This window comes from Lentinus tigrinus (genome assembly GCF_003813185.1).
Source record: "Lentinus tigrinus ALCF2SS1-7 unplaced genomic scaffold L226scaffold_35, whole genome shotgun sequence".
NCBI classification, from domain to species: domain Eukaryota; kingdom Fungi; phylum Basidiomycota; class Agaricomycetes; order Polyporales; family Polyporaceae; genus Lentinus; species Lentinus tigrinus.
Window position 1 is genome coordinate 81448 of NW_027137944.1, and position 13991 is coordinate 95438.

At 57.3% G+C, this 13991-nt stretch overlaps 7 protein-coding genes across 7 annotated transcripts; 2 read left to right on the top strand and 5 right to left on the bottom strand.

Annotated features, from left to right (window-relative positions):
• Positions 1-162: 162 nt before the first annotated feature.
• On the top strand, positions 163-1805 carry L226DRAFT_574538 (uncharacterized protein; the record flags this gene model as incomplete). Its single annotated transcript, XM_067685061.1, has 3 exons — positions 163-242; positions 298-357; positions 488-1805. 3 exons carry the CDS (start codon positions 163-165, stop codon positions 1803-1805), a joined length of 1458 nt encoding a protein of 485 aa, XP_067531223.1.
• A 327-nt stretch (positions 1806-2132) lies between these two features.
• L226DRAFT_222805 (uncharacterized protein) lies at positions 2133-3408 on the bottom strand. Its single transcript, XM_067673012.1, has 5 exons — positions 3320-3408; positions 3068-3263; positions 3005-3020; positions 2894-2942; positions 2133-2832 (listed from the first exon to the last, which is right to left on the bottom strand). Exons 2-5 carry the CDS (start codon positions 3204-3206, stop codon positions 2461-2463), a joined length of 576 nt encoding a protein of 191 aa, XP_067531224.1. The 5' UTR covers positions 3207-3263; positions 3320-3408; the 3' UTR covers positions 2133-2460.
• A 240-nt stretch (positions 3409-3648) lies between these two features.
• On the bottom strand, positions 3649-4307 carry L226DRAFT_222885 (uncharacterized protein). The gene is made up of 4 exons (XM_067673013.1): positions 4304-4307; positions 4020-4233; positions 3798-3961; positions 3649-3746 (listed from the first exon to the last, which is right to left on the bottom strand). The coding sequence occupies exons 2-4, from the start codon at positions 4126-4128 to the stop codon at positions 3741-3743; spliced, it is 279 nt and encodes a 92-aa protein (XP_067531225.1). The 5' UTR covers positions 4129-4233; positions 4304-4307; the 3' UTR covers positions 3649-3740.
• A 725-nt stretch (positions 4308-5032) lies between these two features.
• On the bottom strand, positions 5033-6360 carry L226DRAFT_547658 (uncharacterized protein; the record flags this gene model as incomplete). The annotated part of the gene is made up of 3 exons (XM_067682513.1): positions 5033-5693; positions 5909-6152; positions 6216-6360. The coding sequence occupies 3 exons, from the start codon at positions 6358-6360 to the stop codon at positions 5033-5035; spliced, it is 1050 nt and encodes a 349-aa protein (XP_067531226.1).
• A 774-nt stretch (positions 6361-7134) lies between these two features.
• L226DRAFT_547659 (hsp10-like protein) lies at positions 7135-7990 on the bottom strand (the record flags this gene model as incomplete). Its single annotated transcript, XM_067682514.1, has 4 exons — positions 7135-7185; positions 7248-7433; positions 7492-7575; positions 7949-7990. The coding sequence occupies 4 exons, from the start codon at positions 7988-7990 to the stop codon at positions 7135-7137; spliced, it is 363 nt and encodes a 120-aa protein (XP_067531227.1).
• On the top strand, positions 7951-10484 carry L226DRAFT_514191 (uncharacterized protein). The gene is made up of 3 exons (XM_067678402.1): positions 7951-8670; positions 8735-9718; positions 9790-10484. Exons 1-3 carry the CDS (start codon positions 8124-8126, stop codon positions 10296-10298), a joined length of 2040 nt encoding a protein of 679 aa, XP_067531228.1. The 5' UTR covers positions 7951-8123; the 3' UTR covers positions 10299-10484.
• Positions 10276-12761, bottom strand: L226DRAFT_615988 (uncharacterized protein). The gene is made up of 2 exons (XM_067686847.1): positions 12159-12761; positions 10276-11736 (listed from the first exon to the last, which is right to left on the bottom strand). Exons 1-2 carry the CDS (start codon positions 12645-12647, stop codon positions 10645-10647), a joined length of 1581 nt encoding a protein of 526 aa, XP_067531229.1. The 5' UTR covers positions 12648-12761; the 3' UTR covers positions 10276-10644.
• Between the last annotated feature and the right edge of the window lie 1230 nt (positions 12762-13991).

Genomic DNA, 13991 nt, shown 5'->3' on the forward strand with positions numbered 1-13991 from the left:
GACCACGTCAGTCGGGAGTGCGGGGCGGGGAAGATGAGGCGAGAGAAAGGCGGACATGAGGCCTTCGTGCTCTCTCCGAGGCCACCACCGCCGACTCTCTCGTCCTCGACTCAGACACGTTTGGTCGTGTCGGGCAAGTCGCTCTCTGCGACCTTGCTCACGATGACCCTCAACATCCTCGTCTCCTTCTCCTTGCTCGCGCTGGTCGTTACTGCCCGTCCCATTTCGGACGCGCCACAAACGTACGTCCACGCCGCCCGCTCTCATCGCTCAATTTCTGATCTGCCTGGTATGCAGGGTAAGAAGGTCTCTTGAGGTTCAGAATGCTATTCAGGCCATATTCGCATCTCGCACAGAGTGAGTTCTCCGTTTCATTCGCCGGCTTCGATCGCGTGGAGAGGACTGCATGCTCCAGCAGCATGGTAGAGCGCAGTGTCATCGTCTTGAACCCTGCTGGGAGCGAAGCTCTGATCACACGTTCATACAGAGAATTCCCCGATTGCTTAACCTGTGAAAACGGTGACGACATCCATGTCTCCCTCACGACTTCCGAAGAGCAATCGGCCCTCCTCTCTCGCCTCGAGGACCTCGACGCTGTCAAGGCCGTGATCCCCCTCGCCCTCGATGGAACTCCCACCGAAGACGAGAAGCAGCTCTACGAGATTCTCAAGAACCTCAAGAGCACCGGTTCACTCTCAGACATCGACGGCGGTGTCCTGTCCGTACCCGACTCGGATGACGCTCGTTCCGTGGCTGCGACGGAGGCTGTCTCCGAGGACCCCGCATCTTCCGACGAGGCTTCCCAGGAGCTCCCTGCCGTCACTTTCGCTGGCCTGTACTCGTCTCCGCCGATCATCGTTATCGCTGTCTCCTGCATCGCCGCCCTGTTCGCCGTATTCTGTATCGGCGCAGGTCTCTATGCGTACAACCACGTCAACAGCCTCATGATCAAGTCCGGTCTCGCATGGGACGTGCTTCCCCGTCTGGAGAAGCGCGTCGGCCTCGACATGTCTCGGGATGACCAAGACGGAGGCAATGCGCCACTACCGGAGAAGCGTCGCTTGCTCTATGATGCTCCGCTGCCGCCGATGAACATCTTCGACGAGAAGTCCAGCGAGGAGCTCAACGAGAAACTCGTGGACATTGACTCGGACGACGAAGACGTTGGCGACGAGAAGTTCCAGGACGCTCAAGAGCAGGAGCAGGAGTACTCGCTGCTCTTCCTCGACTCGGACCTGCCGCCGCAGTACCAGCCGAAGCTCGATGTCCCGCGCATTGTTGTTGAAGACCACGCCGACCCTGACTTACTCCCTCTCCCCGACATGGAACCGTACTCGGACCAACCAACTCCCTTCGCCACTCCTCTCCGGACACCTATGCGTTCGCCCCCCACCAGTCCGACGCGCTCGCCCGCACGGCGCGTGCCTCAGATGCGCGAGGTGCAATCCTCTCCAACGCTCTCATCCAAACCGTCATGGTCATTACGCGCGGCGGACGCCCCGCCGCTCGGTCTGACCAGCCCCACGCCGTCCCGCTCGGACTCGCCCACCCCGATGCTTCCCGGGGCGCTCTTCGCCGACGATGCCCCCGAGTTGCAGCCTGTACAGGTGCAGCGGCCGCGCCAGCGGACACCGCGGCAGCCGCTCGACATCGCGTTCGCGCTGCAGCTGCGGCCCGGCCTTGGCTTGGGCGCGGACTCAGCGTGGCTCGTGCGGTTCCTCATGGCCATGTTCGGTTGGATGACATTCTTCATTGGAGGAAACGCTCCGATCAGAGAGGACCCGCGCCGTGCACTCACTGCATAGGCTCGTCCTTGACCCTGGCTGGACGTCGGGGATCTAGTTTGGTTTGGTTGTTTGGTCAAGGTTCAAGGTTAGCGACGTGGTTCGTCGCACATATGCATTCCCATCACACACTTTGCATCCATCCGCATCCTCATCTGCATTCTCATTGCATCGCATCAGACACTGCATCCCGCATCTGCATCCTGCACTGTTGATACGTCTACATACTCTTCCTCAATTCTCCCTTCTACTTCTACAAGTAGTTGTCTACGTCAGTACAGCTCCTTTTCCTTTTTTCTCTGTCTTCTACCACATCTTCTCTTTCTTACCTCTTCTTACAATCTTCCCTTAAGTACATCGCACAGTCCCCTAGTCGTTGCCAGTCGGTTCGGCACGGACCTCGTCTCAGCCCGGGTAACGGCAGCGCCGCGGCCTCTAGGACTCTGCGTATGCGTACACTTCCCACACCTCGCTCTCTGCTTGTTCTCTCATACCCTTGCAGCAATGGATCTGGATGGAAGGAACATCGGCAGGAAAGAAACCTTCGCGGAAGGTTGGAAGGAACACCACCACGTGCGGTGTAGAGTACATGACACGTATTAATATTATTTCTTGGATACCATAAACCCAGCTTCGTCTCAGTCGACTACATAAGTGAAGAAGTACGCGGGTCACTTCACCGGGCAGGAGACTGCGAGGAATCCCGCACGCTGCTCCAAGGTGGCGATACGGTCACCGCCGCGGGATGCATCGGGCTGAGCTCGAGGTCGAGCTGCCCTGCGGCAGACCAGGTGCGCATGCCGGGGGTAACACCGACACGAGACGTCGAATTATGCCACTGTCCCATGTCCGCGCGCACGAAGAGGGAGAGGAAGTCGTCGTCGAGCAGCCGGTTCGCTTGGCGGAGATGGATGAACATCCGGGTGATGGATATCGAGGTGAGCCTGCGCGTCTTCGAATCGGTCAAGACATTGTTGACATGCGAGATGGATGGAAGTTGGACTGACGGAGAGAGAAAGAACAATGCCACCGCCCAAGGGGCCTGTATCTGGCGGCGAAGACAATGTCGACACCGGAAATATCGACTGGACGATGAAGTTGGGACTTACTTGCACAGCAGAAGGGATGATCTCCGCTGCGTTGATCAAGCACATGAGGCTGCGAATATGGGGGGTGTGAGTGCAATAGCGAAGGTATCCTGATGCAGCCGAGACACCGACAAAAAGAACGCCAAACCTACACCCTGATCAGCTAAAATCATGGCAAGTCGTAGCAGCACGTACTGTTCTTCAGCAAGGACACCGTGACTGGCGAGGTCCGCGAGGAGACTCCGGGGGTCCTCCACGGGAGGCCGACGGCCCGGAGGATTAACAGTGTCACCAACAGGTCACTGAATACGACGCACGCGCGAATTGCAATCATCACTAGTAAGTCCGGACGTCAATATGTCTTTTGGCCTGGATAGCATGCAACGTACACCTGCAAGAGCACATTAGATCCAGGATACTGACTGCGTTCATCCAGGATGAGCTTACCGATTGACTTCGGATAATGATAGCTTGAAGGCGTAAATGCATCCGTGCAAGAGAGGCGGCGCGGGGTGACCATAGGAGTATGCATATAAATACTGGAAAGGATCACTATGATGTGAATACTACGGCAATAAGTTAAACCTGACACACCGTGAGGAGTACGGGAGGAATGACTCCAACAACGGAGACGATTAGGGTGAGACCCCACGTACGGTTGGTGATGGCATACACGCGCAGAACGGAGAACACTGTGCGCACAATCTTCACGCTCAGCAAGAATGGGGCACAGCAGTACGCAGTCCAGACTTACATAGCAAGAGCATCTGGGCGAGCACGAATCCGGCACCCCTCACCATCACAATAACTTCGCACCTACAGAGATGACTGTCAACCTCGCGCCAAGATGAGGCGAGTTGCGTTGGCCTTACGGCTGTGGATTGTTGTTAACATCTGATTACGGCGGGCGACCATGAAGACTCACCAGTTCACCTGCCTCCATAGCCAAACCAAGTATGCTGCACACGGAGATGAGGATGTTCGTATAGCGGTTCCCAAAGAAGAGCACGGTGGCAGCAGTCAAACGCGACTCCCAGAAGTACTCGACCTCCAGGTCCAGCGTGAGGATGTACTCGTATATGAACATAACTGTGAAAAAGCCCGCGTCAGCACAAAGCGTCAATTTGGTGCACAAGCTCCAACTCACCGCCAGCTGCGACCTCGAACCTCCTCTGCAAGGCCAGCCTACTGTAGATGTCCATAGCCTTGCAGTGCAGTCGTCGCGTAGAGAGTGAGAGAAAGATACTAGGTAACATATCGAGCCTCCCACATATACCAGGAGGGTGCGGAAAGTGCCAACCTCGTCCTGCACCGTCACAAGGTTCTGTCACGGTCGAGGATGACAGCTTCGGCAGGCAAATCTAAGTGAAACGTCAGAGAGCTACTGCTGCGGCCAGTAGAGTTCAATCTATAGTCACGAATGGCACTCACAGTGCGCTAAAGCGAGAACAGCGTTGACATGGTGGTCTAGTGCGCATTCAATCGACCCTGAGTCTGCATACGTCGTCTTCATGACTTGATGGCGGGTGTGCTATTGACTTGGATATGCGGGAGCGACGGAAATGGGGATCTTACACTGTCACATTGGCAGCGAAACAGAGGCGGCAGTCACTGTACTACGGCACGTTAGGACTTCCGGGGCGCCTTGAATGCCATTGCAGAACACAGCATAGGAACACTGCACTACTGACATGAGTACTCGAGATCATGGACCCGGAGTAATCAAGGATGCATGTACTCGCCTTTTGTACCAGTCCTGACATTATGCGGCTCGAGACAACACCTCTGTTTCTGTTGGCGGTATGGGCGGCCTTGGTCTCGGAGCTCGCGTGGGGGTCGAAGGGTGCACAAACAGGGGAACCTTAGAGGCGACAGGAGGGCCGGCGGGGTGAGGCGAGTGCGTCGTGGTAAGGCGGAGAGATGGAGGGGTATTGGGCGAGACCGGCTGTACTACCTTCGTATCCCATGTGTTTCTAGCTGGGAGGCCTACAAGACAACGAGGTTGCGATGGGAATCCAGCAAGTCCACGGTATTGACTTCGCGTGGTGGCCACCTTCACTCTCAGCAAACGAGGCGCATGCAAATATTATACTTTACACTGGCGCGTTCGCAGCGTCCTCTATAGCACACCGAACCCAAGATGCGCACGTGTCCAACCGTTCATGTATCCCCGCCCTTGACCGACTCCCCCGCCAATGGATGCGCAGGCGACGCACCTCCCGCACCGCTCAATTGCCCCGATATCCGTCTCCCCGTCCGCACTCCCGTCGGCACCGGACTCGACCTCCTCGACCCCGCGGGGCTGCCCGAGCCCTTCCCTCGCCCGGGCAGCCGGATACTCCCCACCGGGGTCGACGTCCCAGAGCCCGAACCAGGAAGTGGGGACGTAACTGCGGGAGGCTGCCGCATCCACGGCATCTTGAGGTGTATCCACCCTATCCACGTCTGGGCATACGCCGCGCGCTCCCTATCCTCTCTCCGTCGCTCGAACTGCGCGCGGTACCGGTCGTACGACTCTCTGAACCCGCGGTCGACGCGGGACGAGAATATGAGCTCACCCCGCGGGTTCGAGGCGGGGGGAATGGGCGGGATCGGCACGGACGAGCTGCGTCTGCTCGACCCAGTAGGCGAGGGCGAGGGGCTTCGTCTGCGAGGGGAGTGCGGGGAGCTCGCGGTAGGGGAGATTGGCGATGGGGGTTGCGGAGGGCGGGCGAAGAGGAAGGCGAAAGGGTTGAAGGGGAGCTTGGAGCGCAGCGGCGGCTGGCGCATGTTGAGATACATATTGAAGCTCCGGAGGGCGCGGTTTGCGTGCGGGACGTACCTGAAAGAACGCGCTCAGCTTTATGGCCCATACCGTCTCCCGAAGGTGGAGTCAGCTTGCCCGCAACATATGTCATCTGCTACACATAACCCAGAAGAGGTCCTAAACGGCCAATGGTCGGGCATGTTCTCTGTCCTTGCGTCCACGAGATGGGACTGCGCGTTGCGGGCAAATCGACTGAAAGGGAGGAAGAAGACGAAGAGGTATGTACACACTTATTTGCATAGCTGATCTTCTCGGAGTACATCCCGCTTGCAAAGAAGAGGACAAGGGTTGTCACGCTGACGAAAAGCAGCCCGGACGCAAAGTACGGATGTACCCTTACATCCGCGTCTTCTGGATATATGTCCGGGAGGAGCTGATGGAGGATCCACTTGTACGGGAAGCTGAGCATGTTGGTCTGCAGAAGGACTTCACACAGCAGAAAGGCTATGATTATCAAGAGCTGGAGAAGAAAGACTGCACGCATTGCGGACATTCAGTAGCTGATCGCGATCGAGGATGAGGCTGCAACTCACGCACGTTGGTACCGTCTCTTCCGGCTATTCAGCGCTGAAGCATTCATCTTGAGCCGCTCTTCGAACAGCAGCAGGTCTCTGTGCGTAGCAATGTCATTTGGAGGGTAGAACGAGCCGACGGGAGAAGGGAGGGACGGCCGCGGAGGCATAGGTTGTCGTGCTTGGTGGTACACGTCCAAGTCCCAAGCGTCTCTCCCACTCCTCCCCGACCCTAACCCTACCCGCCTGCGGCATGCAGCCATGACATGGTAAGCTCACTGCAGCTGGCTTACAGTAACATCCCCAGTACTACAACATGCTCTCACCACCTCTTCCAGAGCCTCACAAGTGACGAGCTGAATCTTGCCATCCTCGCCTCTGCAAGACAGACCCACTCTCCGCGGAGCCAATCCTCGGTCCATCCTAGTCTAAGTATCGCTCGACCGTGCCCTCGAACGCCTGCAGAGTACATGATTTCGCAGTGAATCCGAAAAGCGTTGCGTGGTGTGTGGAGCTCTGGGATGATGCGAGTGTATTGGCGTCGGCCGGGGAACGAGACACAGATGGAGCAGAGATCGAGAATATGCGCAGGAGGGGCCCATGAATGAGGACGTGGAGTGACACGAAAGGGCACACGTACGGAAGACTGGGGAAGCGGCATGGGCACCACGAGGGGGACAAACTCACGAGGGGACACACTTCGTATTGAGTGGAGATGATGCATTATGACTACGGTTCGTGTGGGCTCGATGCGTGACAGAACATGATGATGGATGAGGATAATGACAATTAGTGTAAATGTAGGATGAAGATGATAGCAGACTTTTGCGTGACACGGGACGCGAGACACACCGGCGTTGTCGTGTCTCCTCCCCTACCACACCACCTTCCTCTCCCATTCCTTCCTTCGTCTCCCCCTCGACCGCAAGAGCTAGGGATAACGCTTACTCCTGGATCTTGGCGAGGATCTCCGAGTCGCGGAAGAGGTAGTACTCCTAGTAACGGCGCACGCGTCAGCGCAACCTGCCCGCGTGACGGATTAAGGATGACAACCTACCTCTTCGCCGAGCTTGATGGGGCTACCGCCCCAACCGGGGAGGAGAACGCGGTCACCAGCCTTGACACTGGTAGGTACGACCTTGCCGGACTTGTCGGGGGCGCCAGGACCGACGGCGATGACGGTCGCCTCGGGGAGGGGCTGGCTGGTTGATGACGAGGGAAGGAAGATGCCGCTCGCGGTTTTCTGTCGCGCACTCGTTGTCAGCAAGGTGTGGAAGAAAAGGACGGGAAGGGAGACGTACGGTCTCGGGCTTGAAACGCTGGACGAGGACGCGGTCGAAGAGGGGGATGACCGACTTGATCGACTTGAACGTTGCCTGGGCAGCCTGATACGCGCATTCAGTGCATGTTCGCCGCGCGAAACAGAGAAGAGGTGTGCACCATTTGTGACGACGAGAGGAGGTCGAGGAGGAGGAGGACGGAGACAAGAGTGACGGCGAGCGTGTCAAGGGTGCTTAGCGCCCGATGACCATGCACGCTTCTTTTTCTGTTTCCGGTTGTTTGCTCGGGACAAACAACGCCCCAGTCCCAGAACTGTCCAGAAACTTACGCTTAGTAGTTCGTGAATTAAACCACCAACGGCTTGACCACGGTAACATCCTACCGCAGGTCTCCGTACTTATGCGTACGCATTCTTCGCTCTGTAGAAGCTGCAACCTCGCATGTCTGCGGCTCACGAGCATTCTATTAAGACGGTACCATGACCTCCACTGCGGAGAAATGCGGTCGCAGCCATGACATGGTGCTGCGGTAAGCTAATAGCATGCAGCCTCTCGACCTCCCTCCGGTGAAAAGGTGAGCTCTGTTCCACGGCCAAACAACCATCCCACCATCCTCTTCATACGGATTCCCCGTCAGTAACCTGCCTGCTGTTATGGCCACGAACGGTCCCGGAGCACAGTACACATTCTGCACCACCTACGATGCGGCGACACGAGCGGCACAGGTACTGTCCGCCAGCTCTACCATCATCCTCCATTGCCAAGGTCGCGACTTGGGCCTGCCGGACGGCGAGCTGAGCATCATCGCTCTCAGCGATCCCGCGGCTTCCGAAGTCTTCCTCCTCGACGTCCTGTTACTCTGCGATAAGCACAATCCTGCTCTTGCTCCGCTTTTCTCTCTCCTCGAGAGACCCGACATCACGAAGCTTGTCTGGGATGGCCGAACATACTTGCTCGAGATCGCAGACACATACGGCGTCCTCCTCCAGGGAGTCATCGACCTGCAACTAGTCGAGGTCTCGACGCGCGGGAAGAAAAGCGAGAAAAATCTCCGTGCTCAGCATACCATGCGATACTTCAAATGTGTCGCAGACGTACTTGGGGCAGCCTCCACAATCCCCGACGACATACATAGGCTAATGGGATTGAACCACTGTCTCGCTCTCTTCCAATCCGGGGCCACTGAGAAGGGCACATATGGCGAGTAAACCTCCCTGGACATACCTGGCCGTACTGAGATGATGACCTCGAGTTCCCTACGTAGCTCCAGCCGCCGCACTGCACAAGAAACATGGCTCCGCTATGTGGCTCCTACGCCCTTTCCCCGACGACCTTCAGCGACACTGCGTGTACAACGTCAAACTCATCAGCCTCATCTACGCCCGCTTTCGGGCTAAGAGCAAGTATCTGCAGCACCCCGAGGAGCTCAAGCAGATGACTACGCGGTACATGGAAGCATATCCCACACGCGAACTGCGGGCTTTGCACGTCCCTCTTGACCTCGACAAGTTCCTGCCACTTGAGGTCCTCACGCCGTGCCCCAGGAACACGCGACGGTACAAATGTGTACGTTGCGAGAGAATGCTCATTCCTGCCTCTTTCCCTCAGCACCCGGTATCGGATGACGACAAAGACGAGAGGTGTCGGCTTTGCACGCTGCTCGTCCTTCGCTGCTCGAAAGTGAAGGTGAAACCCGGTCCGGTAACGGGAGTGAGCACGGCAGGTCTCTCATACACACTCGTTTCCACATACGAGCAGGCGAACGCAGCTGCCGTAGCTCTCGCTCGCCACCCGACCATCATCCTCGACTGTGAAGGCCAAGACTTCGGCAGTTCGAAAGGAATACTGAGCATCCTCTCGATCGGGAGCTATCCCCCGTCGGACACCATCTACCTCTTCGATATCCTAGCTCTCCGCGACAAACACAACCCTTTCCTCGCTCCCCTCCTCTCCCTCCTCCGCAACCCCAACATTAATAAGCTCGTCTGGGACGGGCGCAGCGACTTCCTCGAGCTCGCGCTCACCTACGACATCACCATCGAGGGCGTGCTCGACATACAGCTCGCAGAAGTCATGCAGCGTCCCACGTACCTGAACACCCACTCCCTCACCTACTTCACCAAGTCCAAAGCTGTGATGAAAGACATCCGGAACAACCCTCGCCTCCTTGACGGCATCCACCGCCTGTTGGGTCTCGACTCCTGTGCAGCGAACCTGCGCGTCATCAACGCTCTCGGGGGCAAAGACCGTAAGCCTCCTTCCTCGGCTTTCAAAGCCGTCCCTTGGTACTGAAGTACTGATCCCTCATGCCACACGCAGCTGCAGTGACGAACCTTCACCGAACAGACGGAGGCAGCATGTGGCTGCACCGCCCTCTCCCGGCCATGCTCCTCGACTACGCCGCGCACGACATCTGGCTCATCTCCCGCGTCGCCGACGTCCTTCTACCGCGCGTCAGCGTAGAGCAGTTGAGGGAGGCGTCTGCGCGGTACATGCGCGTGTACCCCACGCGGGAGGCCAAGGAAGCCCATGTCCCCCTCGAACTTAGCAAGTTTGTCCCTCTGGACGTCGTCGACGCACCTCTGCCCGGCGCACCTCGCTATTACTGTGCGCGATGCGAGCGCACGCTTTCGTTGTCGTGCTTTGGCACCAGGCAGACTCCAACAGAGGAGGCAGAAGGCGACTCGGACACGCCAGTCAATGTGTGTAGCACGGTACTGACAGGGCCTGCCTTCCAGCGTTGGACGGTATGCCACCTGTGCGTACTCATCGCATGTCGCAATTTGGAGGTCCAGACGGGGCCTTGGGAATGGACCCCGCTCCTCTGATGATGAATATGTGCAACCCGCATCTTTACAGTACAAGATCCAAGCAGACTCTGGGTACGAAACGCGCTCGAAACCGCGACAGTCCATTCCCCTGTATGTTCTATATCCACGAATCGACGATGTGCCTTACTACATAAATATACATATGATACATGCTCTGCTGACAAGCACTTGTAACGTCGCCCCATCTTCCGTCGCGCACCAATGAACACGTCGAGTTTGTGTCCCTGGGACGACAGAGATCTCGCGCTTGCTCAGGTGCCAGCCACAGACAGCGTCTCGATGTCAAACATCGAGCGACGATAGATCCCATGTCAACCTCGCGCGGTAGGAGAGGCGCCGACCACTACAACCCTGGCGACTTCGTCGTCCTCGGCCGCAGCGGCAGCTGCATCCCAGGCGACGGCTCCATCTGCGCAGTGCGCACGTTGCTCGCCCCCCTGGGCGAGCCCCACTCCGCCGTCACCTCCTCCGAATCCGTCCCCGCATACGGGACGACAGAGCGCCCCCTGCCACGGGAGCCGGTGCTCGAGGGCGTGTTAGCGTGCTGCGAGCGGCCCGAGCTGTTCCTCCTGTTCCTCCGGGTGGGAGTGCGCGGCGACGAGGGGCGGAACGGTCCAGATTCGAGCTCGACGCTGTCCCGTTCCTCCTGTTCAGGCGACGCGGTGAGGTCGTTGAGGGACGCGGACGCCTGCCTCGCATGCGAGCGGGTGCGTGATGGCTTGGTGGTGTGAGTGCCGGAGTGGCCGTTCTTGCGACGGGAGCTCACGTCCTCCATCTCATGCTCCCAGTCAAGGTCCTCGCTGGGGCTGGATGGCGTGCCGCTGGTGGACTCGAGGGAGAGCCGAGAGACGAGGGTAGGAGGCGCGCGGACTGCAGGTCCGCCGAAGAGACCCGTGGACGCGCGGACGTGTTTCGCGGTCGTCTGCAAGGAGGACGAGAAGACGTCTAGAACGCCTTGAAGGGGCGACTCGGTTGAACGAGTGAAGGAGAGAGGAAGTGCCGGGCGAGAGCGCAAGCCCTTTCCGTTCAGGGAGGTTGTGGGGATCTGGGCGGCGAATGGATCATTATCTTGGTCTTGTCGCGATGAAGATGTGTGCGACGATGGCGGGAAATAAGTTAGTTGAGATGCAGGTATCCGGCGAAGGGTGAGCTTCCCCATGTCGGGTAAGTTGTGATCTGTGGATAGGTTCTGTGTATGGTTCGCCTCGGGTGCGTCTGGCGGGTCTACTGAGGAAGGGAGGGCATCTGTCGCCATGAATGTGTCTATGAGTGCTTCCCTTAGGTGCTTCGCGTGTCGAGTCTTGTCTACGGGGATGTAGAGAACCTTCCGAAGATGGATCGAGTCTGACGTCCAGAGCTGATTTGTTCTTCGAAGCTCGGCTAGAGTGATGCCGTACTTCAGAGCGACCCCAGCGAGCGAGTCTTTGGGTTGTACCTACATGAATGAGATCATGAGCATGCATTAACAATCAGGCACTTTCAGATGTCGCGCATCGCAGTGGGCCTCAGAAAGGTCATCATATGTACTTCACAGCCTGCGCTCGCGAGCGTAAGCTGTGGTACTGGTGGTCATGAACCCTTCCATCCAGATGATGGGGCTTGTGACCGAACCAAGGACGTGGACGACCAACCAGACCCAATCCAACCATGACCGGGGCGATACGAGCAGTAACATATCTGCATGCCGTCTAGAGGCCTGCCTCCTACACAGAACGGGCAACAGTTCACACATGAAGAAGATTGACTGATTATATGTGCTGCTTAGTACCAAGCAGCGAAGCGACTCCCGTCTGGCAGGAGAGTATGGGGTAGCGCCGCTTCACAACATATAAGAAAGTGACAAGAACAAGTGCTCACCTCATGAACAATAACGAGCATCTCCCGGTCTCGAGCAACACTCTCTGATCGTCGCTCTTCAACCCCGTCATCCGCACTACCCCCCGCCGGCTCCCGATCACTCAACATCCTCCGCATAGTCGGACGCGTCTCATGGTCCAGAGTCCACAAACTCGAGGACGCACCACCTGAAGACGTTCGTAGAGGGTGTTGACTCGTACCCCGACCCGACATCCAGTAGCTCCCCACCCCAGTCCCGTCGTCCATCGTCCGCGAACGGCTATGACTCTGAGAGCCTGAAGACGTCTCCATGTCCGCGTATGGGTCGTGATCGGTGCGCCCGCGTCTTGCAAGTCCATCGGACCCACGTCTCCGCTTCGAAGGGGTCGTCTCGTTTCGCCTCACAGCGGAGGAGAACGATGACTGGGAGTGCTCTGCCTGCGGGTTACCCCAGATTGCTGCTCCGTCGGCGTTCGCGTCGATATCTCCATAGCTCTGGCGTGTGGGCATCAACGAGGGGGAGTGAGTATTAGCACCAAAGCAAGATACCAGCAGCCAGGTAGGAGGTTGTGAAGCAGGAGAGTAGTCGGTGTGTGGAAAGAGTCCGAGATGAGCGAGATGAGCATTCGTGGCGTACCCTCGGAATCCGCACGCGACGGTGCGCTTGTGGCAGTGGCCGGCGCTTACATAGGCCGCCTGTGCCAGTGCGTGCAACCGGTGTGGTTAGTTTCCTCCCACATCGCAGACAACTAGAATGAAGTTGGAGATCCTTTTATCTTGGAGTATTAATATCGATCCCTATACCTGCGATCATCAAGGATGCATGACTGTCGTAACTTCCTAAGAGCATAGGACCTGCTGAGCACCAGTTAGCCGGTGCCAGGTTGTCTCGGAGATGAACTGTTTCCAATAGTAGCTGGCAGTTGTCGTACGGCTTCTCTGATGTGCAGAGAACAGATATCATGTAGCGTCATCGTCGAGGAACAGACTCAATATTTACTACCGTAAGCGGCGGCAACAGCGAAATGAACCGTAGTGCATACACAGCGGTGTCACGATGCGTACCCGGGATGCGCAGCCCGATATTCGAGCAAATATTCCAGCTTCAGCATGCCTTTGTCGTACGGTAAGTCGTACAACTGTCATATAGAAAGCAGACGACGTGAGCAGCAAACGCGAGACGTAAACGTTATGCCACGCACTCACGTTCTGGTTGAACTTCCCAGAATGTCGGACCACCTGACGTCGGGCGAACGTAGAGTCGCGTTCAAGCCGGCCTGGATCCCAATTACTTTCGGTCTTGGCCTACGACTTCAGGTATCCGCTTCTCAAGACGATGGCTCAGACCAATGTCCGCCAGTTGGCCTTCGAGTGCGCCGCGTCAAATTACTCCGAACAGTGAATGCATTAGATGCCCAAGGGACATTTGACCATTGAACCATCCAGTTGCAACGTGAGAGCCAGTTTCGAAACGCACGACAATGAACCAAGTCCTCTGTTTGCGTCAGAGGGTCCAGACGGGAAGTCCGCCATTGTATGGTTGACTTCGCTGCCTGCGTCGCGCAGGATACAATACACCCGTAAGCACGTCTCGCACAGACCACAATCCGTCCACATAGGTGCCACCGTCGTCTCCGTAAGATACAATGTCTCCCCAATAATGTTCAATCGACAAGAAGTGGCTGCCTGCTGACATACCTTGTGTGCGGTCCTAGCTTCCTAAGCGGTTGGGTAGTCCGAGAGGATGAGTCAAGCAGAGCCTCTCCAACCGGAATGCAGGCGGATTGGAGGGGTCTTCCCCTGTTGCTGAGAATGCAAAGAGTTGGACGCGCGAAGAAGACCAGGATCCAGCTT

Excerpts from the sequence above, each read along its gene's own strand:
- L226DRAFT_222805 (XM_067673012.1), bottom strand. The coding sequence starts at position 3,206 with ATGATTGCAATTCGCGCGTGCGTCGTATTCAGTGACCTGTTGGTGACA. Across the intron at positions 2,833-2,893 it reads TCATCCCTTCTGCTGTGCAA|ATACAGGCCCCTTGGGCGGT; the intron begins GTAAGTCCCAAC and ends CTTCGCCGCCAG.
- L226DRAFT_222885 (XM_067673013.1), bottom strand. The coding sequence starts at position 4,128 with ATGTTACCTAGTATCTTTCTCTCACTCTCTACGCGACGACTGCACTGC. Across the intron at positions 3,962-4,019 it reads GTTCGAGGTCGCAGCTGGCG|TTATGTTCATATACGAGTAC; the intron begins GTGAGTTGGAGC and ends GCTTTTTCACAG.
- L226DRAFT_514191 (XM_067678402.1), top strand. The coding sequence starts at position 8,124 with ATGGCCACGAACGGTCCCGGAGCACAGTACACATTCTGCACCACCTAC. Across the intron at positions 8,671-8,734 it reads CACTGAGAAGGGCACATATG|CTCCAGCCGCCGCACTGCAC; the intron begins GCGAGTAAACCT and ends TTCCCTACGTAG. Across the intron at positions 9,719-9,789 it reads CGCTCTCGGGGGCAAAGACC|CTGCAGTGACGAACCTTCAC; the intron begins GTAAGCCTCCTT and ends TGCCACACGCAG.
- L226DRAFT_615988 (XM_067686847.1), bottom strand. The coding sequence starts at position 12,647 with ATGCCCACACGCCAGAGCTATGGAGATATCGACGCGAACGCCGACGGA. Across the intron at positions 11,737-12,158 it reads TGCTCGTTATTGTTCATGAG|GTACAACCCAAAGACTCGCT; the intron begins GTGAGCACTTGT and ends TCATTCATGTAG.